The sequence below is a fragment of the Carcharhinus amblyrhynchos genome, chromosome 8, assembly GCF_965287045.1.
Source record: "Carcharhinus amblyrhynchos chromosome 8, sCarAmb.v2.hapA, whole genome shotgun sequence".
In the NCBI taxonomy this organism is placed as follows: domain Eukaryota; kingdom Metazoa; phylum Chordata; class Chondrichthyes; order Carcharhiniformes; family Carcharhinidae; genus Carcharhinus; species Carcharhinus amblyrhynchos.
This window is the reverse complement of record NC_137331.1, coordinates 10,160,515-10,186,962: the sequence shown is the minus strand read 5'-3', so window position 1 is coordinate 10,186,962 and position 26,448 is coordinate 10,160,515. Positions and strand designations below refer to the sequence as shown.

Here is a 26,448-nt window from a genome sequence, read left to right as displayed (position 1 = left end):
GACTCAGTGTCAGCTGTTTTCTCTCCTTACAGATGCTGCCAGACCCACTGAGATTTTCCAGCATTTTCTCTTTTGGTGTCATGCATACTTTTTCTGGCTTAAGTTGAGAAGCATTTCCCTTCGCTCAAAAGACCCTGCTGAGGGGGTCTTCTGCTCCTCCTCCTTCCTCTGTGAGAAGTGTGTCAACTATGCTCAGAGTTGTTGCAGACCAATGGGGTAACTAGCATGTCCATGTCAGGGAGCAGATAGTTGGACCAGAACACTGAAAGGCCTTCATCAAATGTAGTCCCATTCCTCATTGTTTAAAGTTGATGAAATCAACAGCAGAAAACTCACAGCACTTCAACCTAAATTTCTATAACTCTATGGGAAAGATGGGTAGATAGGGATATGGGCCAAATGCAGGCAATTGGGTCTAGCTTAGTGATAAAAACTGGGTGGGGCATGGACAAGTTGAGCCGAAGGGCCTGTTTCTATACTGTGAACCTCTAAGATGCTATGATTCTCAGATTAATTTTATTGTTTTTATCAGCAGCTAACCTGAAAGTAGATCAGGCCCCATGGGAAGGATCTGTCCTGCTGCTCAGTGCATGTTCAGTTGTGTATGTTTGAGAGAACTTTAAGTAGAAAAAGTGTTAATTCAAATCAGCATGTAAGGTTGGTTGTCACCATGAACCACCTAACCCGTATAATCCTGATGTACACTCCAAACACCCTCACCAAAATATGCAACGTGGATACCTGTTTGTAATGCCTACAATCATTACAGAGCCAAAGCTGGTGGCTGTGATCTGGAACGCCCTGCCTGAAAATGTGGTGGAAGTGGACTGAATAATGCATTCAAAAGTGAGAAATAAAATTACGTGGCCATGGGAGTAGGGTTAGACTAATTGAATTGCTTGATCAAAGTACCTGCACAACTATAATGAGCACAATGACTTCTTGACTGCATTGTTCTATGGTTTAGCTTTTGTAAAATTTTAGGTAGGTTCAAAGTCATATTTCCAAGTGAGTGTCTGTCCATCTGAGAATTGGAAGCTGCAAGAGTGTATGGTTTCAGGCCATGAGATATTGAGGATGGGGCGAGAGGCTAAGAGATACTGAGTGTGGGACTCGAGGTGATGAAGTATTGAAGGTAGGGTGCAAAATATTATGGGTGGGTCGAGAGCGGTGTGAAGTATTGAGGGTGGGGCCCGAAGGGTGTGAAGAATCGAGGGTGGGGCTTAGAGGCAGGAGGCAGCAAATGCAGGTGACAACCAATTATAAACGAGGCTTCAACTGTAACAAGATCAATGCTAAAGTAAATAAAATTGGCGTGTATACTCACTTCCATTTTCCTTTTGATAACAATTAATTTTAAAAGAAACTCCAGTAATTCACTGAACAGTTAAAACATTGTACTTTGTCCCGTAGCTCATTTTGCACAATTGCTGTAATATTTGCTACTCCATATTTTTAAAAACACTTGACCAATATTATTATCCAGAAAGCCAGGCAATGGAGGATGGAAATGGAGCCAGACTTTCATAAACATTTATTTACCTCTTTACCCAACAATGATAGTTTCAGGCCCTTCCTATTTCGGGTGGCACAAATGAATCCTCAATTAATGCCCAGCACCTGTATGTAATTAATAAGGAAGGCCTGGAATTATAGACGAAAGGCTACTTTTTAGTTTGGCTTTCTATAGGTTGAACTTAGCTTTATTTCTCTCCCTGTGGTTGCTGCAGGCATCTCCAAATACAATCTGAAAATGAGGCTGCAGGACAAAATCTTTCTTAAATGTTGCAGTAGCCAAGAGTGAAATTTCATAAGTAGTAAGACTTTGCCAAAAATGACAGTCTTCAACTATACTTACCATCACTTAAAATATTAATGTGTAAAACAGACAGATGCTTATCTCAACCAGAAGACAAATATCTTTTTGAATTAAAGTCAATTTTATAAGCTATGCAAGTTTCTAATGGCAGTATTTCCATGTCCCCATACAGTTCTATTTACTGCTTTGGCCTACATGAGAGTCCTGGCCCACCTGAATAAGTAAGATCTTCGGTCACTGAATATTCAGCTCACTTGCAACTATCAATATATATGTAATTATCATTAGTGATGCAAGCCTGTGCTTCCCCAGCAATTGGCTCAATAGATTTTTATGGCAATTTGCCATTAATACGTGACTCTCAAAAGTGACTTATAGAATGCAGTTGGATAATCAAGCTAATTTCTTCAGCCACAGATCGTAATATCAAAGAACATCAGATCAACTGGTATAAGAAGGTGCATGCAATCATCAAGAGTTATCTGTTGGCATGTTGAATATTTGGACACATCTCCCAAATGCTTTGGTAAGGGTTCAAGGACTGTGATAGTTTGTTGCACAACTCCACCCTATTTAAAAGGAATCATCAAGGTGCTAAAGGAAAAGGATTCTCAATAAGGGGATCACCGCCTTGAGCAGTTTTGAGGGAGTCAAAGAGAATGTGTCGCTGGCTGCGAGAGACAGTTCTGCCTAATTCTTCCCATCTCTCCATAATTATGCCTCCACTCACAGCGCATTAAATCTCGCAGGCAACTCACAAACCTCCAAATCACGGCACAAACTGAAATCCATTCTCAGGAACTTGCCAGAAAACTCTGCAGTTTTCAGTGCAATCAAATTCTGGGATGGCTAACACGATGAACGTATATGCTGATTGTTTGCTTCCCTGATACTTTCCTTTGGTGACTGTGAAATGTACAATATCTTAAAATTATTCCTGTTTGCTATTTAGATGCTGCTACAGTCTCTAATGTATACACAAGGTGATTGGCTGTTTCCTATGCAGTTGCCCCCCCAGCCCCCACGACACCATCACCACCCGGCCCCTTTGTGTGCAATAAATATAAAAAAACTACAGAAGTTTCCAGGATGTTACAATTAAAACCCTTTTTTCCAATTGCAGTTTCCATGTGTATGTTTTTACTTCAGAAATGACTAATTAATTATAGTCTGAAAATGACTGGGTATTCAGCTTCTAATAAGCTTTCACAGTTATACCAGTTTTCATCCACTGATAAGCAGCTCAGTGGCAGGCAAATTACTCAATCTTACCAGCTTGAAAACACTCATTTTGGGAGAGTTTTTAATCTTATTTTCAGCCAACTCATTAATCCCTCTGATTTTATGAATCCACAGATGTGCAAAGTTCATAATAGCTACTGTCCATAGATTTCAGTATATGTACTATTAAACAGCGGAAAATAATTTTTACTCTCTTGGGAGTTTGTTTTAGCTTCTTTGAAGTGGGTAATTAGCTTGCTCAAAGTAAGTGGTGACTAACAGCTTAATAGAAGCTCCATAAAATTCTCTTACAGTACAATATGCAAATTATTAATCAGGGAAAGCTTTTTGCATGAAATGAGGAGCTTTTCTTCATTTTGAAAAGCTGTGCTCCGTGGCCGCTGTACTCATTTTCACAAGGATCTCCTGAGGATCATCACATTTGGTGAGAGGGACAGCGTGCACTTGGCTCCTGGAAGTTGCCACAACTGTTCTTGACAAAGTCAGAACAAACATTTCAGTTTGCTGCCTCAACCCAGTCCCTGCACATTTGCTGCTGCAACTGGTTTAACATTAAACATGGATTTAGCCTCTTGATTATGTGGGTTGAAATGATTGCTTCTGTTCATAAAGGAGGACCCGCTTCAAAACAATTTCTTTCTTTTTTCTTCAGAGGTTGTGTAATTATGTTCTGTAACTGATTGCCACGCGTATGAAAGCATGGGAAGGCGATGGCCAAGTGGTATTATCGCTCGATTATTAATCCAGACACTCAGCTAATGTTCTGGGGACCTGGGTTCGAATCCAGCCATGACAAATGGTGAAATTTGAATTCAATAAATAAATATTTGATGACCATGAACCTGCCTGGTTCGCTAATGTCCTTTAGGAAAGGAAATCTGCTGTCCTTACCTGGTCTGGCCTACATCTGATATTAGAGCCACAGCAATGTGGTTGACTCTCGACTGCCCTCTGGCAACTAGGGATGGACAATAAATGCTGGCCAACCAGTGACGCCCATCACCCATGAATGAATAAAAAAAATAAGGTGCCATTGCATTGAGGTGACTCTTCTCCTGTAACATTGAGGTTTGTTTTTTGATAAAGATGTCCTCTTATCCTTTCATCTTGTCCAGCAAATCTTTTAAAGTTCAAGCTGAGGGAATACTTTCTGAAGTTTAAAACACTGGGAGAAATTCTCTGCCTAATCCATCGAGCAACTTGTTTGGCTAAGGACAGTGTTATTCTCGACTTTAAATTTAATGTACATTATGTAAACATTGTTCAGTTTTTTGCATCTGCTTTTACATATTCCGCACTCCCCCTCACAAAGTACTGCCAGTTCTATTATTTGGTATTAAGTTAACTAAATCCACTTTCATCAGTTAAGTGATCATCTTACAGTTCAATATTAAGACTGCTAGACATTTGGTTGCAGGGAGTTTGGGGGTGGGGGGTATAAACTTAAACCTTTGTTGAAAATTACTTTTTGGAAAAGTATTCCAAAATCATTATCTAATGTTGACCATTAAGGAGTGGCGATGTTAGCCATGTTGATGCAGCATTTTTTTTGCAGTTAAGTATAAAATTCTCAATTTTGGCTAGAAAAAGGTTGGATCCAAGTATTTGTTGAATGATGGAGAGCTGAGAACTGTGGATGTCCAATCCAGTGTCATGGATTGCACACACTTGCAGGGTTGATGATAACAAACTGATTTTTTCCATTAACAATTTAACAAACTTAAGCAAGAGAAATAAGTGCTAGAAGATTAAACTGTAATAATTAGGTACAAAATAGAAACAAAATTGGTAATAGAATATTAGCCTTCATAACTAGAGGGCTAGGATATAAAGGAAAGAGAATTTTACTACAGTTATAAAAAGCCTTAATTGGATTGCATTTGGAGTACCATGTACTTTTCTAGGCACTGCACCTTAGAAAAAATATATTGCCTTTAGAGTGTAGTGCAGATTCATCAGAATGTTACTGGGGGCCAGGAAATAGATTATGAGGGACGATGGATAAAGTAGGCTTGCTTTCTCTGGAATAAAAGAAGGTGAAAGAGGATTACAATTGTAAATTTTGAAAGGAATTGATAGGATAGGCATATAGATGGGCTGAATGGCCCTCCTTCTGTACCGTAGGGTTTCAGTGAACATAATCTTTTGTTTTGCTTGCAGGACAGCCTAGGATCATGGGACATGAACTTTGTGTGTTTGAAATCTATCTCTCTCAGAGAAAGAAATAAATACTGGCACAATTAATTTTAAATTGAAGGTTGATAGATGTTTGGTAGCTAAAGGTATTAAGCGAATGTGGAACCAAGATGGGTGGATGCAGTCTGAAAGAGATCAGCCATGCAAATGGCAGAACAGACTTCAGGGACCGAATGGCCTAGTTCTGTTCCTAAAACCATTTGCATCGCTCCCGTGTTTCAATCATGGCAAAAATGCACTCTGATCCTCCATAGTTCCCCCTCCCCAGTGACCAAAATAGTGCCTCTGCAAATTTGCAGTATAATCAGTATAAACCTTATTTAATGAGATTTAACAACTGTGTTCACTTGGGTGCTGTTTATCTTGTCATATAACGCAGATTTAGAATATTGCTTGGTTGTGGAGGCCTCTCTGCATCCATGGGACTGAAGAAAATATCTGTTTTCCTAGATTACTAAATCTGCTTTACAGCGCATTAATTGATGTGTGCAGATCACTCAAATGGGGTTTTGAAGAACATTTTCTTCCAACACAAAGAAATCAAGATACTCTTGAGTATTCATATTTAAATATACCTATAACTTTGGAAGTTTCAAATGGCTCTAGCCTCCTCCTCCTGGTTAGTGTCCCTCTCCATTCTTGGAGGAGTAATTGTTGATGCAGACTGAGAACTGATAGCTTGGTATAGCGCAGAGCTGTTGAGAATTATTGAGCGGGCCGATTGTGAGTTTCCCAAGTGTTTGCTGGTCGTTTTGGCGAGCAGTATTGATGACATGGAGATGGATTTGAGACAACCTAGTAGAGAAAAGTGCAGCCTCAATTGAATTTGATGTCTGTTCTCTTCTGTAGGAAACACATTTGACTTGCTTGGCTTTTCGGAAATCTGCCAAGCCTAAATGTAACTGATAAAGTTCCTTTTTTTGTTGAGGGGTATCCTCAAACCGGAAGGAAAAGTACTAATACTCTAGTGCACCAGCAAGAATTAATGGGAGATTTGTGGTATCCTATGCACTGCCACTCAAATTAGTTCAATAAATTTGATAGTGATTGACGCACTGTATGAACACATGATTGGTTTCAATTTGCTTAATGGTCAGTACTTTGAAACAATTCCTTTCAAACACATTCAAATTAATTTGTAGTTCACTCTAGGGGAAAAAAGTTGCAAAGCTTCTCGTCACGCAAGCTAGCTGATGAACTTGTCATTTACTGAACAGGATGATACTTAGAACTTTGTCATACCTTGAAAGATGTCTAAATTTCAATAAATTTTTCTAGGATCCTACACAATACTGCATGACCCCCTCAACTGTCACGGTGACTAATCTGGTTCATGGGTAACAATGGCATCTGCCACCAGTCTGTAGAGTATTTCATTAAAAAAAACTCAGACAACAACTTATACATATGACCCACTATCTCCTGCCAAGTTCTTTACTAGGTTCATAGAACCAGAACACAGTTAAAGAATGGGAAGACTCAGGCAAATGTGGGTTTCCCATATAAAACTACAATCTAGTTTTCCTTTTCTCACACTGCTTAATGTAAATCAACCGTCTAACCTGGCAGGCGGAGGAGGAAGTGCATTTTTCACAATTACTGAAGAAGATCTCCATCTCAATGTTCTGCAAGCTTGAATAATTGGATTGTGGCCACTAGGCAATTTGTGTTTGGTAGCCAAGTGGTTATGGTACTGGGCTAGCAACTCTGAGATTGAGAGTTCAGATATCAGTATGGGCAGTTGTGATTCATTTCAATAAATTTGTGGTTTCAGAGAAGTAACTTAAACTCAACTTGGTTGATACCCTTTTACGTGCATTGGAAAGCCACCCAGTCCTAAACAATAAGAATCACTATCAACAAAAAGTTCCCCACTTTGGTCTGAGTATTTGCTTTTAGAGGTACCTGTGCCAAAAATGCCTACACCTCAGGAATGAATTAAAAAAAAGCACACGCCTGCCATCTTTTCCATCCCTATTGCAGGTAAAATCCTAGCATTAGTTCTTTTAGCTGACAATTTGCTGATTTAATTGTAATATGGGTTTTGCTTGTATTTCTTTTGCGCGGCAGATCCAAGTGCTGTGAACCTCATGGTCTTTACATAAAAGGTTTCCGTCACTGAGCTGGAGCAGTTTTTAGTAACCCATATTCACAATGGATATTGTGTGTTAACTGCATGGTGGGATGACGGGAATGGAATTTGGTAGCATTATTGTCCTTAAGGAAATGTCAAAGAGGTTAGAAGAGATGGCAGGCACTTCAGTATAATTTGACTCCAGATTTAGACTACTGTCAGTGGTGGTTCAGTATTTGTGTTCTTGCTGCTGTCAGAAAGTTGTTGGGTTTAAGCATCATTCGAGAGATGTGAGAATGTGACACTGCAGCCCTATACTGAGGGAGCTTTACACTGTTCGAGGTTCCACCTTCTGGATGAGTTGCCTCGACTGCTTTCTTGGGTTTATCCGAAAGATCTCCTACCACTGTTTCGAAGAGCAGGAGAATTCTTCTCCATATCCTGGCCAAATTTCACTGAGATATTCTGTCTGGTTATGATCTCATAATGTTTGTGGGATCTTGCTGAGTGCAAATGGCTGCCATTTGCTGATGTCTATAACAGTTGTGTGCATGTGGAGAATGACATCATCGTTAGTGCAGGTTTAACCTTCCATAAGGGACCTGCTGCTGCTGTAGGTGCTGAGTTCGTGTTATATTATGTTTCAGTATTTCTTTGTATATAAAGCAGTTTTTAATTTATTAATGCCTTTGACTGTCTTTGTGGCTGAAGTTGCAATAGCCCTTGTGTTAACCAAGTGAAATAGTAAGCACTGATTTTTTTTTTTAAAACTGCAGATCTTTTTATATAAAAATCATTAAAGAGCAGGAGATTTAAATACCTTGACAATTTAATGAGTTTATCTACTTTGTATGCACATTCATTTCTGCTTTTAACAATTCAAAAGGGCAGTCTCTGTGAACCTATCCAAAAATGGCCCTTATCTCTCCAAAGTGGCACCTTAACTCTCCAAAGAACACTGCCTCCTGGAAAAGTATGCAGCAGACAAGTCATAGTGGACATCCCAGACGTGCAAATTAGATGTATTTAAAATGAACTACGGATGTGGAAACTACAATCTGTAGTTATCTTCCTACCACCCTCCACCCCTGCGAAAATGGTCGGGTTTGGGGCAGGACTTCCAGAATCAGGGTTACGGTACTACATTGGTTAAGTTGGAGACCACCTCCGCCCCTGTGGAAATGCAGGCCTATATCTATTGATTCCTCTATCTCCTCAGCTTGTTTCATTCTGAAACAATTTCTCTTTTGCAAAGCTGTCTGATTGTATATGATTTTCTAAGTGTCAGATACTACTTTCACACTGGATACTTGCATTTTCCCCAACAATGGCCATTAGGTTCTTTTGGCCTACTAGTTTCTTACTTTCTATCTCCTTCCTTTCCAGAATAGAAGTGTTACATTTATAGTTTTCCAAACTGATTTTTTTTAAACAATCTAGGAAAGTTTTAATTATAAAATCAATGCTTTTCGTATCTCTGCAGCCACTTCTAGACCCTAGCATACAGGCTATCAGGTCCATCGGCCTTATCCTCAAGTTGATTAGTACTTTTATTACTTTTCCTCTAGTGATAGTTTTACTTTCCTCCCTCCATTTGCCTCTTATTATTCTACTATTTTGGGGATGCTTGTTGTGTCTTTTCTGAAGAAGGATGCAAAATGCTAACTTAAAACTTCTGCATTTTCCTAGTTTCCCATTATTAATTCCTGGACTCACCCTCTAAGAGACCAATGTTCACTATAGCTACTCTTTTCCTTTGTACATACTTGTAGAAGTTTTTAAACTGGCTGTTTTTATGTTGCATGCTGCATTTCTCTCGTACTCTGATTTCTCCCTCTTTTTGTTTTCATCATCCTTTGGTGCTTTCTATCTTTGCAGCATTGTATATCTTTCGATTTGATACCACCTTTTAACTTCTTTGCTTAACCACAGATCGTATGTCCTTCTAGTAGTCTTCCCCGCCTCCCCCCCCCAATCAAATGTGTCTTTGCTATGCCCTTAAATGTTTTCCATTGCTTCACTACTGTCTAGCCTTTTAACCTATTTACCTGGTGCACTTTAGTCAATTCTATTTCACTCTTTAGTAATTGCCTTTATTTAATTTTAAGACACTAGTCACAGACTCCTATTTCTTGCATACAAACTGAATGTGAAGTTCTAACATGTTATGATCACTCTTGCCTTGAGCGTTCTTTACATTAATCGTATTACATAATATCAGGTCCAAATTAGCCTGGTTAATTACACACCAAATCATTCTAAGAAACTGTTGTAAGTGCATTCTATGAACCTGTCCTCCATGCTCCCTTTGTCAATTTAATTTGTCTAATTATTATTAAGATTATAGCCACCTACAATTATTGCAAGACCCATTACTTACAGATGTATCCTCTGTCCTACCATGTAGTGTTGTCACCAAGTGACGACTGGTAGAATGGTTCCCCTCTCTTGGTTGATCACAGCAAGTGTTTGAATTTGATTACCAATTTATTTAGTATTCAACTGTCTAAGTACGATGCCTATAAAAGATACTCAAACAGGTAGAAAAATAATGTTTATTGTTTTTCACAATAAAAAAAATCCACTTCACATACCTGCCTGTCAGAGATTCTCACACACACAGGAAGGTAGATAAAGTTGTTTGAGTGTCCAAAATAAGTCAATCATGTATGGTTCTTGTAGATTAGAAACCATCTGTTGGATGGTTTCAAGCCATGTTTGGTGATTTTCTGGAGTCAGTGTTGAGTCCATTTGATGGAAGATTGTGATCATTCTTCTGATGTCAGAGGCTGCCTAATGTGTTCAGTTAGTGAAATACAGACCGGGCATATGCTTTCTGGAGAGGGAGAGAGAGAGAGACTGAGTTCCCTCCTCACTTATGCACACGTGGTCTTTCTACTCTTGTCTGACCCTGGAGAAGTATGGGGCGGGTTCAGTTACAGGAGCAGAAAATATCACAGGATCTGCAAAGTTGTGTTTTACGTTGATGTAAAAATGTGGTGCCGTTGTCCCCTCCCACCACATGATGTTCAACTATAGGATCATCATCATAATTTAACAAATGATTATCTGGGCCCCACACTGGGATCATTTCTCTGATACTTCCTGAGCACGATCCCCTTTGAGGTGTTACATTTGTAGTTTTCCAATCTGATTTTTTTAAACAATCTAGGAAGGTTTTAAAGATTATAATCAATGCTTCTAATATCTCTGCAGCCACTTCTAGACCCGAGCATACAGGCTATCAGGTCCATGGTATTATTACCCTACACTATTGTCTTCTCTAACATTCTAAATTTACTCTTGTGTGACTCTTTTGCCCACAATTTAGTTTAACACCCTCTACAGCCCATATTACTACAATTCACCCGGACACTAATCCCAACACGATTCAGTTGAAGGTCATCCCAGTGGTGGTTCTTTCGATGACCCAACAAGTAAACAAACTCAAATACGCCGCTCTCCGCCCATAGATCAGGAGCGTGGGACTGAAGTGCAAACCAAAACATCAGTAAAAGGCGTTTGATTAAACCAAAAAGGGTGTGCAATCTATAACAAAACATAGACATGGTCCACAGAAAGGGCATTCTCAGGAGCCTGTGTACTGGAAAAACCTATGGTTGTATGGCACTGCTGCGTGCAGCAACCTCCACCCCAGTCCAAGGTGTCATCCCAGTGGTAGTTCTTTTCATGCACCCCAATGAGTAAAAGAAACTCAAATTAACTTAGGGACAAATTAAGAGGGGCAGCCACCCAAAAAGGAAGGGGGGACAGCCCGAACAGAAACCAAAGTCCAAAGGAAACTTAAAACATTAAATCAAAATGTGATTATAAGGGCCTATAACACACATGTGCCCCTGCAGTGCCCAGCAGGCATAGAAGGCATCAGCTGCACCCATGGACACCACATGCTCCCTCTCCAGGGACACCTGGCTGTGAATGTAGCCACGATAGAGGGGCAGGCAGTCAGGATGGATGGCCCTGTCGATCGCCCACTGCCTGGACCTATTGATGGGGCATCTCACCAGGCCCAGGTTCACAAGGAGGTCTGCATCCCAATATGTCCCTCTCCATATCAGGTGCCCTTAGATTAGGAGCGTGGGACTGAAGTGCAAACAAATCAGTAAAAGACGTTTGATTAAACCAAAAAGGGTGTGCAATCTATAACAAAACATAGACATGGTCCACAGACTCCTTGAGGCCACAGAAAGGGCAGTCTCAGGAGCCTGTGTACTGGAAAAACCTACAGTTGTACGGCACCACAGCGTGCAGCAACCTCCACCCCAGGTCCCCGAGGTGCCATCCCAGTGGTACAACTCCCACATTCCCCAATACCCCATGAATCAATTTATCCCACACCAATCTTTGCAACACATGTTTAACACTTAGCGTATTTACTTTATGCCAATTATGCCAAACCTTCTCGTGTAAGCACTCAGGGCAGCACTACCTCCTTGAATTATCAACTTCCCAAACACTCACTCTTGTCTTCAGCTGTCCTCAGTCGCAGATTGTTATCTTCCTGCTTGTTCCCCGTGTGTGCTTTGCGAGATCAGACGCCTTCACACCAGGTGAAACGTTACAGAGCTGGGTCAGGTGGTGCTGACGAGTGAAACCAATGTGAACCAGCTACCTAATTAATTGCTGCAGCTGTCCCTCCGGCAGGTTGCTAGTTATCCCTAAAACCGAAAGATGCTTTAACAGAAAACTGTAGTTTAAATGCTAAATACAAACTTAACTAGATTTTAGAAAGAGCTTAAGCCTCAAAAGTACCCTTTAATTCCCTCTTGCCAAATTCCTGAGCTCACACTATGTCTTGAGCTGCACTCAGTCCAGAGGCTACCTACACGCTTGCTTATTTAAAATTGAGCTGGTATATTTACAATAGAATATTTTTACTTAATGCTTTGAACAAACATATAGGAAAAGTTCAATCCAACATTAAGCCTTTGTTAAGGCACACTGTTTTCCTTTTCTGACTGCAGAGTTATCTGGCCTATTGTATCCTGTTCTACAGAGTTTCCAATCAGTTTGCCGACCTTCTGATATCCTAACTCAGTGCAGTTCAATTTAAATACCTTTGGTTATGGTGTATTTTTTCATAACTGACAGATTCAGAATAATTGGTTGTCATGCATTTAGCTGAACGTGTCACGCTGTTCAAAGTAGCTTGGCTCCTCCCTTCAAATACAGTTTGAACCCAGTTTAAACCAACCTTGCAACAAGCGTATAAAAATAAGCTGGGCACGGAAATCTAAACCGTACTGGTATCTTTTAAGCTGCTTATGTAGAGTGACTGGATTTACGCAGAGAGTGGATAACTAAAACTAGACAAAAATATTCAATTCATATTACAGCCACCCTTTGCATCGAAGTGACTTTGGATCCATTTCCCAAACCAGCTATCCGTGACATCTCTGCTAGTTTGTTCAGAATTATGGGCAGTTTGGTATTTTGGACCCTTAATCCGGTATCCTTATTGGTATTGGATTAAGACTGCACAAACAGTTTAATGCGGGACCCTTGCAGCCAGTAGGGAAAGGAAGCGTTCATCCCATCATTTCGGGCTGAATTCAAACTCCGGGCCCAGTGGTGAAAGGACTCTACTAAATTACTGGGTGCGAAATCCAGGCTCCTGAACCAAAATCACTGCCCCTGCACTTCTGAAGTGAAGAATCCCAGTTTCTTTGGACTTTGTTCAAGCCTCAATTCACTGACTATAGGAATCAGCTTTGTGCCTTTTATCTACACATCTGGGATTTAAGTGCCTCATTGGTGTCTAATTCACTAAAAATGGATCCAGTACTCAAGGTATTGTCTAACTGCAGCACTCTGGTTTTAGAATAACATTGCCCATATTACCTCTTTAGTAAGGTAGGTGAGCATTTGATTTTCTTGCTGTGATCCGTATGCATAAGTACTAAATTTGCTGATGTTTCAGTAGCCCACTGAATTTCCCTTTAGCAATGTTGACAGCATTTATTGCAGTTACTTATATTGCCTGTATTTTCTTCCAGCATATAGCACTACCCGCTTATTTATACTGAATGTTATCTGCAGCTTACAGATCCTATCCAGTTGACAGGACGCATCTTTCAACTGCTCCTCCCCTCAAGTTTATTTTCATTTGTTAATGTGGCCAGTTTGTATTTAGTTTCTGAATCCAACTTGTTGATGCTTATTAGAAATAGCAGTAGCTCTGCCAAACATCAATCCCTGGAGCACTTCACCCGGTACTCAGCTTCCTCCCCACCATCATCACTGCCTGATGTCACTCTAATGAGTGCTTGCCGTTTCCTTCCTAGCCAATTTATTGCACAAATTCAAGTTTTATCTTGAACTCTCACCAGTTTGAAGTCTTTTGTCAAAGGCATTCTTGAAGTCTGGATACATAACATCATAAGGCTGTTCCATTTAGAATGCCTGTTTCACACAATAGCCAAGACCACTCCAGCACACAGTGGCACACTGAGTATTATGATGTTTTACAAGTGAGTGTTGTTATGTAGAGTATTGTAGCCATGCCAGGCCAAAGAAGGTTTAATGCCTCTGTCAACTGAATTTTGATACCTTTTAGATTGAGCTGCGATGATTAATGAATGGGCGTATCTTAAGAAAACTAGATCTCCAGCTCTAACTTGGAATTTCAAACTAGTTCCACAGGAGCAAATTTATTTGGCATTGACTAGCAACTTAATGTGGTGATTTCTCATTTCCAACATATGTGCAAAGTGATTAGATCTGACAAAATCGTCAATCATTACAAATTTTGTATTTGGAAAGGTTACGTTAGCCCTTGCCTAGTATTTTATACAGCCAGGTTCTCTTTCCTCCCAAAGTGGTATTGATGTAATAAAATTATTCATGGTATCTGGAGACTACATTTTGAGAAGAATGTGCCCTTTGTCAGGTATAGTACTGTAGTCCTCAGTGTTCTGATTGAAGTTACCCTACTCTGCGTTCAGGCTGCAAATCTTGTATGTTGTAAAAGTTGTGTAGTAAAAACAATTATTATTATAATTGCTAATTATTCAATAACTTAATTTGGTTAAAATTGATGTTGAATGAAACAAGATAAGTTCATCAAGGAATTCCTTGTGTAACACATTGCCATGTAAAGTAGTAGTTTTTAGAAACACAATCAAAGACAGCTAAATAATTTTTTGAGAAGATACTTTGATAGTGACCTGCTACAATCACTGATTTGAACTGGATATTTTAGAATAGATTCTAAATAGTTCTACGTTTGTCACACCTGGAGAGGAGACAGGCCAGAATTTTCCGGCTGCTCATACCAGTGGGATCTTCTGGTCCTGAAAGGTCGCACCCCCATCACCCCCAGTGATGCAGACGCAGTCAATGGGAAATCCCACTGATAGTGGCGGGACCAGAGGATCCAGTCGTTAGCGAACGGTACGCTGTCTCCCATCACAAGAAACGCACCGGGGGAGGGAGAGGTGGTCAGAAAAACACCCCCCCACCCCACCCCACCATCTTTACTCTAAAAGCCACTTGTGGTAAAGCATTCCAAGGCATAATAAATTGTGCAGGGGGTGGGGGTGGAAAAAGCACCCTCGCTTTTCCTTTCATTCTCCCTGTGATAATTCCCTTGTTACTGAATGATTTATGATGATTATTTTAACCAATTCCAACCTTTTAACCGCTTTTCAGGTTTGACTTTTACCATTTTTGTTGGTGTTAAGGCTCTCGTCGCTGTTTGGGGCTTTGAAACTGAAAATTATTTCTGCATTTACTGCACCTTTTTATTAGTGGTCCACTCCCTTATTGTAATACAGCGTTTGACACAATTTGTTGCTCCCCAAAAACGAGGAACTTGTGTGCCAACTACAGTAAAACCCTCGTTATAAATGACCTCTTCCTTTAAATTGAATGGTTGCTCATTAAACCAGTTATGTCAGCTGCAAGTATGAAGATCTTTCCAGTGAAGGTGGGATCTTGAGATGCTTGTGCCATGTATAGCATCCATGACAAATTCATCTTTTTTATTGCCTTTTGTAAGTTTTGGAAGTTTCACAGAAACAAGTGTACGCACTTCTGGGAAGGTATTTGATCATTGAGCTCAATACATTTTCTTGTATTTACTTTTCAAAATTGGCTCATGAATAGTTTTTTTTTGCAAATGCTAACCTACACTCCAAACACATAAAAGGCATTTAGAGCAACAATTGTTCATTTAATTAGTAATTGGACAGTGCAGGATGGATAAGGCACTGAGAAACGTGCGCTATTATTGGGAGACGAACAGTGAAATACCAGAAATAGAACATAAGCTCTGATCAGGGAGGCTGTGAGCACAATTACTTTTTCTCAAATCCTTCTGTGACACTGCAGGGGGAGAAAGGACTTTGAAACTTGAAAGGCTAGGGTTTGCTTTCAACCTCAAAAGCAAGGAGGAAAGGGCTCTGAAATTTGCTCAGTACTCCCAATTCACCATTAGCCTGTTTCTTCCTTTAGCCTCAAGGCATTCTCCACCATTTGAAAAGACGTTAAGAAATTCAATCACAATAGAAGGCCCAGTTTTGAACATGTTTCAGTTGGTGCAAAGAGGTTTGGTCTTCAGGCTTTGTGTGGGGTGAATTGAACTGAGCAACCATTGGAAAGAGAGAAAAATGGTGAATGAACAGCCTATATGCAGACACAAATCCTGGCAGAGCAAAGGCTGCTCTTCCTTGATCTTTGCATATGCAGCATATGGGGGTCTGCTTGTGGCAGTGTGTGAAGCACAGCCCATACTAAAGTCAATACAGAGCACTTGGTTTATCAAAGATTCTTGTTGAGTTTGTCTTGTAATTGAATCTGCTGTTGACCCTGTCTTGGGGACCATTTTGTAAAACCATTATTCTGCATAAACTGAAATAATAAACCTTCTTTCTGTTAGGCTGATTGTGATGGTGTGACACTAGTTTGATTTAATGATTACCCGCCTGACCCCCTGAGCTCCAGAGAGCTGTTTAAATAGAGAATAAGTTCACTAGGAGGCACACCGGTAGAATACTAATGAGCTGGTTAAACTTTGCGTGGCACCAATCAGTTTTTTTTTTCTGAATTATCCTAATGGGAGAGGCTTTGTATGTGAGAGAGATTACAGAGGATTGCCCTCATGGCCGGATATTTTCAAATGAGATTGTGACTTGCTCAGAGCTAGTGAGCTGCAAGTTTTTATGAACTGAATTGTTAGCACTGCTGAAGCCTGTCTCCAGCACCTAGCTGCTGTGTACATGTGCAGGACTGTTGCAAACCAATGCCATTGTTTTATTTTGCGAAATTCAAAGGCGCGTTCAACAACAATAGAAGTACACTCCCCTTTAGACGTGTAAGTTCTAGGAATATATATATTTTATCCTCCAAGTTTGATTGTTGAGGGTGTTTTTTTAATGTGTTCAGCAAGTTGCTAGTCCATGTTGAAATTTTAGAGGTTTAAACTTTCTTGTCCTTTATAAAATAAATTCTTATGCCCTCTTAACCTATGATAGTCTTTTTTCCATCTCTTGAGTAATAGCAGTTGTTCACTGTTTGTATGTTTAAGTCAGATGTCAGATGCTACTGGAGGAGCGGCTTATATTTCTGCAGTAGAATTACTCGTTGCCATGCCATGTGGTTTGTTTCAGTTAGTTTGGTTCAGACTGCCAATGTTTATTTCTAAATGTGTTGAACACTGTGGTTCAACAAAGTAGTGTGGATGATGCATCTGTGCTCTGTTGTTAAATACTGCATGATGTAGATTTTTTGTGGCAGAAGATATTTAAGTATAAATGTAGGCACTGAGTACCTACATTTATACACAAAATAAGTTATTTCAGTCAACCGTTTGGATGTAAAGCTTTGTTTATGTAAGCCTCAAGGCATTGGACAGAGAATTACTTTGTGATTTTAATTTACTTTTGGAAGGTGAGAACTGCCTAATTAATCAAGGAAAGTGCTATCCAAAAAGGGGAAAATGGATTTAAAAAGAGGCCAGCAACTTATGAATAAGAGTAGTTAGATCAGCAGGAAATGGCATTGATATATGATTGGACTCATGTTCTGGTTCTAATCAAACCCCCTCTCCCTCTTGTTACTTTCTCGTTACAGCTTTTAGCATCAGAGGTCGCTTTTTAGCCTCACTCTACCTTTAGTTTTCTCTGCCCCTTCTCTTCCACCTGTTACTTTCTCCCCTCTGCATTTACACCGGAAAAAGGTAGTGGTAAGACTCTTGTTTCTGGTGAGTTGCAGTTGAAGTGGAGCAGATGGGCTCCATACTGAGCCAGTGTCATTCATATAAGAGCTAGTTCCTGACTTGTCTATAGTGACAAATATAGTCACTTTTAGTGGCACTCCTCGTCACTAAATTCTAAACTTTGTGCCTTAATAGATGTGTGCATTGTACTTAATAAAAAATTGGAACAAATGCTTCCCTATGATGTGTTAATAGAACAGATCATGAGGATACTTGGCAGTGCAAAAATCACTATCCAACTAGTTGAATCAGTTCAACATTATTTCATCGTAATTTACACGTTCTCCTGCACAGTCGTAGCTAACACAGGAATGAGAGAAGAAACCTTGCAGCAATGAAAAGTGATCCCAATTTTAAAAATTGTTGTCCTTAACCTTTTATGATGTTCTGAGCAAACTTTGATTGCAAATTGATGTAAAACATATCCACCCCCCCGCCCCCGCCACATTAAATGTTGTTGTAGTTCTGGTGCCTGCGGACAAAAAACAAACAGGTATACACAGATGGACCCACAGAAATGCAGATTCATGTTCACACAATCAAACACACAGTAAGATCACGGAGGCTGCCCAGATGCACACACATGCATAGCCAGGTGTTTGCACACAAGGCATGCACAATTAGGTGTGTGTGCATGTTTTGTCAGATGCACACGTAAACAGACTCAGGCACACTGAAGCACGCACAGATGTGCATTGACACACACACACACAATCAAACATGCAGTTGTAGACAGATGCACGCACAGACATGTGTCCGAGACATTCACGCACAGGTACAAGTAATCAGTGATATTGAGAAATCGGGGTTTATGCTTCATTGTGACACATTTTAAATTTGATAGTATTCAGAGCTCTTCACATCTAATGCAAATTACCTAAACTGGTGATCTGACCTTTTTGCTGAAATAGAATTTCATGTCCTATTGAGAGGAATACAGTTTGCTAAATAATTGGTTCAATTATTGAATCTCTACAGTGCAGAAGAGGACATTTGGCCCATCAACTCTCTGACAGAGTATCTGACTCAGGCCTTCTCTCCCCTGCCCTATCCCCGTAACCCCACACATTTCCCATGGCTAATCCATCTAACCTACACATCTTGGGACACTAAGGGACAATTTGTCATGACAATTAACCTAACCCGCACATCAGTTTCAACTTGTTCTGAGTTCAGTGAAACGTTTTTCTGTCTCTAATTGAATGCTAGCTGTGGCTTGGTTGGTAGCACGCTTTCCTCTGAAGGTTTCAGACTCAAGTCCTCCTCCAGGGCTTGAGCACCGGAATTAACATTACTATCCCAGTGCAGTACTGAGGGAGCATTGCATTGTTGCAAGTACCGTTTCTCAGATGAGATGGTTAACTACAGCCCCTTCTGCTGCTTTGGCAGGTGTAAAAAAAATCCAATGGCAATATTTTGAAGAGTAGGGAAGGAAATTATTGCTGTCCTAGACTATATTTACCCCTCAATCAATGTCACAAAAATGGACTATCTAGCCATTATCATCTTGTTGTTTGCCTCCACAGTTCCTACATTATAATAGTAACGACATTTCACAAAGTACTTGCTTAGCTGTAAAGTGCTTTGAGACACCCAGTGGTTGTGAAAAAATATTATATAAATGCAAGCCTTTTTAATTCATTTTAAGGGGAGACTGAGGCATAGTAATAATGTTACTGAACAAGTGAATCAGAGGCCCAAGCTAATGCTCTGGGAACACTGGTTCAAATTCCACTATGCAGTGGTGAAACTTAAAATCAATCAATAAATGAGGAATTGAAAGTTAGTCTTCGTAAAAGGGACCATGAAACTTTCACCAATTGTTGTAAAAACTCATCTGGTTCACTAATGTCCTTCAGGAACGGAAATCTGCCATCTTTACCCAGACTGGCCTACATGCAACTCCAGACCCACAGCAATGTGGTTGACTTTTAATTGACCTTTCAAGGGTATTAGTGATGGGCAATAAATGCAACCTTGCCAATGACACCCACATTCCATAAAATAATAAAAAAAAACAAAAGTTAAGGATATGCTGACGTTGCCTCACAACTCTGGGTCAGCAATAATAAAAAACAGTTTTTGCTTCAGTATATACAGTGGTGTCTGCTTTGCTGCTGATTCTGATTTGAAGTCTGCTTCCTTCTTCTAGAGGATGAAATTCCTGGCACCTATCACAGAGAGAGAAGAAACGCAATTGCAATGCAGCCACACGCTGGTGGGCAAAGCCTGAGTAAAATTGGTGAAGAACCATCAACTTCCAGTGAAGACAGAGCTTCTCTAATAAAGAAGGAGATCCATGGATCTTTGTCGCATATACCAGAACCTTCCATCCCCTACCGTGGGGCACTTTTTGCTATGGATCCAAGGAATGGCTACATGGACCCACATTATCGTAAGTACTGGTTCAATTCACTTCAATTTTAAAGAACAATAAAACGAAGTAGATGGCCTCCACTTAAAATGATGTTGGCTTGGAATCCATCTCATGGGTATTTCTAACTGCTAAGTTAGTCTATTAGGATTGGTCCAGGTGATGGTGATGGTGTTGCTGTATGGGTTGCTTAATTCACAAAGGAGGTGTTTTCAGGTATCAAGGTCAATGTCTGCCGTGACAACCACAGAAAGTGCTGGAAAATCTCAGCAGGTCTGGCAGCATCTGTGGAGAGAGAATAGAGCCAATGTTTCAAGTAGGGGCGACCGTTCAGACGATAACCCTTTGAGGTCTTCCAGACTCAAAACTTTATCTCTATTCTCTCTTCACGGATGCTGTCAGACCCACTGAGATTTTACAGCATTTTTTGTTTTTGTTTCAGATTCCAGCATCCGTAGTAATTTGCTTTTATCAATCTGTGTTGGATTTGGCCTGCGCCAATTCCATCATCCCTCTGTTAGTGCGCAAATCTTGTCTTGGTGTCCAGGAAACCCGAGCGAGTGTTATCGAAGCAGGTGGTGCAGCTGGAACAATTTCACTTTTTCATTTATTTTTCTCTGTTAAAATACTTAGTGTGGTTTGGAATATGTTTTCTAAATTAAATTTTGTCAAATGAAGCCAGTCGAATGCACATTGAGGGAGTGTTTCATTTAAGTGTCAGTTTTGCTCAAAGTAACCAACTACCTGTTGGAATTGGAATCAACAGATTAGATTTCTGCATGTTGTAACAAATAGGATTGTATAATGCTGAAATCATGCTGGTTGCAATTTAAGTATGAAATTAATATTTATAACTATGGCAACAAAAAAAAATTTGAAATTGGGTTGAGCAGAAGATTCTTGCTGCTATTTTAAGATGAATTATAGTTAAGCAAGTATTCCTGGTAAGCGAGTGCAGCTTTGAGGCAGCAATGCCACCTATTTAATAAGAATTCTCACTGTAAATAGATGAGGGAGCAGGAGGGCATCAATGTGATTTACTGAGATTTGAATGTTGACACTTTAGAATTGAAGTGAAGGTAGCTTGTGATGGACATGTTAATTTGTGAGCATGGAAGAATTCTGATGCTTGACTCAAATAACAAGGTGCTTTTCTACCTGGAATGTGGTATATAATGTACAGATTATACTAATGTGCAGTTTATACAGAAGCCGTGTTAGATTTAATCGCATTTCGGTCAAATGTCATCCCCCCTTTTTAAATACTAACATAGTGTAGTTGGTGAGCTCAAATTCAGTTTGATTTGAAACTATTACAGTATGTTTTTCTTCACTAACTGCAGCTTTAATTTTCATCTTATGCATTGTGAAAATGAGCACAAGCAGCCACATATCCCCACATCCCCTGCTTTTTTCTTCTCCTTGTTGTATTATTTTCTGCAAGATGCATGGCACTTTGGATTTGTAGAACCAAACTTAAGTCATTAATTACAGTGACGGGACGTGGTACCTGAAGCAAGGTATCTATTCAGGAAGGGAAAAGTAGAAACTTTGAACTGTAAGACAGTGGGACGGTGGCGCGGGCTCGTTGGGCCGAAGGGCCTGTTTCCCGTGCTGTGTTGTTCTTTGTTTGTTTTGTAAATGCAAAACTTTATTTCATATGTGTGCCTTGTGGCAAACAACCAATAGTGTAGTGGGAAATCTGGCCTAATGCCTATACTTAATGTGAACATCTCAAAGGAGCACTGGATAGTGAACATGTGTACAATCAAGTTCATCAAGTTAACTTTTAATAGTGCTGCTGATTGGACAATATAAAATGACAGTCATTAAATTAGCTTATAGGCCATACAAGTTTACAGCACAGAATGAGGCCATTCAGCCTAACATGACTGTGTGAGCTTCTTTACTAACCTATCTCAGAGGGATCTGTGAAGCTAATGATGCAATGGTGATTTGAGGTCCAATGGTATGAATTAGTTTACCCTGAGTGGGTGAGAATGTATCACTGCTGGCTGCCTATTTTGGAGCTGCATGATGATACCGTAATGAAGTAATTTCTACATCTTGAGAGTTAAATCACTTGACTTCAGACTTTTGATGTCAAAACTGAATGTGAGGTAATCGTGCTTTTAAGTCTGTCCAGACTGTGTTTCTAATCAACACGTTGAGCTCTCACAGAGGGGACTGATCTGGTGCTTTCTACATTAGCCAGAAGGTTTAGTATCTTGAGTTGAAAGGTCATTGGACAGATGACTGATTAGCCAAAGCAGCTGATTAGTGCGGGTTTTAGCATGAGAAACGCCAGGGATGAAAGCAGTTTTGATTGTCTTATTAGTTTGGCGGTGCACGGGAATGTACGCTTTATAGGGCTTGATCAAAGAGATTCTAAATCTCAAGTCTGGACATTGGTTTTGTAGGTCTGGGTACTAAGATTAGGGTGTGGAGCCATTTTATTCTCTTATTGACCCATTATGTATTACTGATGCTTGTGAAGCTATTATCCTGCAGTGGAATTTTATAACTGGGATTTCAGTAATTTAGAAGGTGTTGTATGTGGGCTTTCTTAAATGAATTATTGGGAGTACGTGTACTAAAAAGATCATTTTAGAATAGTTAATACTGCCACTATTTCAAAAATATTATGGTCAATTTTGTGTGCTAATGCTGCTGACACAGTGTTTAGTTTTAAGTAATGGTAAAACCTGTGGTGTGTGCTGACCTTTCTGTCTGAACAGCTCATGTGTTCCTGTCCAGTGAAGTTCTGTGCCAGGTAGTAAAGTAAGATTTTGCTTTGGAAATGTTGTTCTTATTGGTTCAAATCCACTGCATCAGCATCTTGTCCAAGAGGCAGGTCTCTACTTTGGAGCTAAATCAATGAATGGTTGCAGACTCTTTAACAATAGCCAGCATCGCAGTCCATTTCACTCTTTGCACATTTCACCATTCAACAGAGGCCCCTGAGCTTCTCAGCAGAGGTTCAATAACTTCCTTTCTCATTTCCTAGTCTTGGGGCGGCACGGTAGCACAGTGGTTAGCACTGCTGCTTCACAGCTCCAGGGACCTGGGTTCGATTCCTGGCTTGGGTCACGGTCTGTCTGGAGTTTGCACATTCTCCTCGTGTCTGTGTGGGTTTCCTCCAGTTTCCTCCCACAGTCCAAAAATTTGCAGGTTAGGTTGATTGGCCATGCTAAAAAAAAAATGCCCCTTCGTGTCCTGAGATGCATAGGTTAGAGGGATTAGTGAGTAAAATATTTAGGGATGTGGGGCTAGAGCCTGGGTGGGATGGTGTTTGGTGCAGACTCGATGGGCCAAAGGACCTCTTTCTGCACTGTAGGCTTCTATGATTCTATGAATATGAGAGTAATTCTCTTGATTTGATCCCATCCCTCCTCCCACCATCCCATCAAAGAGAAAGAATCTCTGGCCAGATGAATTATCATTATGACTCGAGTGGAATGAATGGGTCAGCAGCAGCGAGCTACTGACTGGACAGGGTCTTTTTCAAACATTCTTTTACTCTGGATGAACTGACTGGAGTGAGCCAAATACAAAGTGACTAAGTAATTCAAAACCACTGTTTAATGGATTTTCCTTGTTTCCAGTGGAATGTACTTTGATAGTCAGAGCAGGATGAACCTTCGTGAGAGTAATCCCTAAATGACTATTTCACAATTGACGCCAAGTCATATTGAGATTAGACTGTACCTTAGTCTGCTCAGATTCAGGTAGGAGCAGCAATGGTGGTGAAACTGTGGTACCTGCTCCTGTTTTGCACACTGGCCATATCAGGACAAAGCAATTGGTGCAAGAAAATATGTGCAGGTGGCGCTTGTGTATCTGTGCTTGCCCTTTTAAAGGTGGTGTTTGCGTGCACACAGTGTGCTTATCGAGGTGTTATTTGTGTATTTACCCATATCCTTTGAAGGTATTATTTGAGTACTATTTTAAGGTAGCATTTGTGTATTCTTGTGTATACTTGAAGGTGTATCCTTGCATCTTGCTCTTTTTAAGGTGTTATTTGTATATCCACATCTCTGCTCTTTTTAAGTTAACAAGTAAACAAGGAGCATTGCATCTACTCATGAGGACTCAATAATTGTTTAATTGCAACATTAATCCTGGCATTTATTCCAAACTGTGACAATGCAGTAATAATCTCACTTGTGCAAAAAAAAGCAGACAGAAATGTTATTATTTTGGCAATGTGTGTTCTGAATGAAGTCCCATTCCTGATGGGTTATATTTCGTTGCCTTCGGTGCCCTAAATGTTTTGGAGAGAGATTAGATGCTTCTGTTTTCCAAAGCCAAATATCCCAGTTTTGACAAGTTAAAAAGGGACATTTTATATGAAGCAGATTCTTTGCTTTATGATACATTTAGTAAAAAAGCTGCTGTTTTATTGCTCTCTGATATCAGTCATGAAGTATATTGCTCGCTGGCATTGATTAGTGGGTATTAGTGAAAACCCTTCCCACATGTGACTGGTCTTAAGCCAGTCATGTGTAGCTAAGGATATAATGCAGTGTTCTCTCTTGTTCAAACAGGCCAACATATTTTGTGGATTAGGTTTAGTAAAATAACTCTTGAGCAGGCAGCATCTCAACATAAGGGTTTGGCTTCACGCCTGTCGACCTCGCCGCTGTTTAGAAAGAGAGTGAGAGTGTGAAAGATCAGAAGAGGGAGGGTGACAGTTTGAAAGACAAATGCATGGGTGACCTTAACTTTCTGCAACACCTCTTAAATCTGTCACAGGTGTGTATTATGCCATCCAGACAATTTGCAAAGAACATTCTCAAATCAGTGAAGGCCCCCCACCCCCCCCCCAACCCACATCCACATCCACTCTCTTACATAGTCAGTGTTTGAAACTAAGATGCTAACACCTGCAGGTACAACCACCTGGCTGTCATTCCCCTGATATAGTGCTATTTAGAATCTGTTGTTGCAGAATTTTGTTGCCAGCTACAGTAAAAAATAAATATGAAAGTAAAGGCACTTTTATATATAACTTGGAGTCCCTTAGGAGCTATGCTCAAATGGAGACCAACAGCCTCCATGTTCCCTGTTCTAAATTGGGGCTCATTGATTGATGGCTCAGAAGGAGGTTATTGGCTCCACTTTTGAGTGGAGATCCAGCTCACAAGACCTACAAAACTCTTGATTTCTATTATCTGCACTCTGGAGTCCAGTTTATTTAAGAGTGTAATCAATGTGGGGACCAGTATATACAGTCGCTGCCAACAACGCTCTTTCTCTATAAAATGCCTTAAGTGCACCATTTAATGAGCTCACTCGGCAGATCCGAGGGCAAACTCACTGCAAAGGGCATCGTGGTGCTGATTTACAAAACTGTTTCTTCACAGCTGCTTCTAATTGTTGTGCACAGCATAACTAGACCTTAACAAACAATCATTTCTCAACATCAGTAATCTCCTTCCAACTGACTGTCACAGTCACACCAGTCTTTTTGTTTCATTTTAGTAGGTTATCTTATCTTGTCCATGAAATCTCTCTTTATTTCCCTGTCTTTGAAAATTTTGAAGTAAGTGAAGGTCTTGACTGAGGCTGGTTGAATTCCCAGTCACTCACTGGAGGAGGGCAAACAGAGTGACCCTTCAGACAAAGTGAAACAAGCAGTTTTTGCAGTTAAATTGCAATTGAGTCGGAGTGGAGACTGCTTTGAAAAGAAACTAGTCTACTCAGAAATGAGACTTTAACGAAGAGAGTTTAAATGCTGACAGAAAGGCATCGGCTGCTATGTTTTAATTGTCGATAAGTTTGTGTTATCAAAGCTCTTTTTAAGTGTCTTCGTATGACATTTCTGCAGTAGACTTCATTGAAATATTTGGGTGTTGTGTATTGAAAAATGAGTTTTGATTGTAATGGCACAGGATTTTCAGGGTTCTTGACAAGCGGAAGAATTGTTACTCATCCAGATGAAAGGTCAACTTAGTTTGTAGCCAGGAGTACTGCTTTATAAACTAATATCAACTATCAAAAGGAAATTCAACAACTCGACTGTCTGGATGTGTGTTTTAATGTGAATTATGCATGATTGTTTGTGGTATAAGGAAGCTCTGTGCCTCCATCTTGGGTTGTGAATATTTTTAAAGTGCTTTGTCTTATATGGCTAAGAATTCCAACTTGTATGTTATGCTCTTTTCATATTTAACTTGCACTTGCAGGTTCTTTCTGATTTACATTCCTAAGGAGCATGGCGCTGCGCACAACAATTAGTGCTGGTAATATTTTCTATACGTTCAAAGATGTATAGGTTAGGCGGATTAGCCATGGTAAATGTGTGAGGTTATGAGGATACGGCAGAGGTTGCGCCTGGACATGAGGCTCTTTTGGAGAGTTGGTGCAAATGTGATGGGCTGAATGGCCTCGTTCTGCACAGTAGGGATTCTGTAGTAACAAAAGCAGAAAATGCTGGAAATTCTCAGCAGGTCTGACACATCTGTGAAGAGAGAATAGAGCCAAAGTTTCGAGTCATAGAAACA

At 40.1% G+C, this 26,448-nt stretch overlaps 1 protein-coding gene across 2 annotated transcripts in view; it reads left to right on the top strand.

The window, feature by feature from the left end:
• Nucleotides 1-26,448, top strand: part of LOC145346438 (transcriptional activator GLI3-like) — a 350,295-nt gene that overhangs the window by 98,443 nt on the left and 225,404 nt on the right. For both annotated transcript variants that reach the window (XM_080193632.1, XM_080193634.1), the window contains one exon: nt 19,721-19,963. In XM_080193632.1, the coding sequence (XP_080049758.1) occupies nt 19,721-19,963 (243 nt within the window). The remainder of the gene's footprint in view (nt 1-19,720; nt 19,964-26,448) is intronic.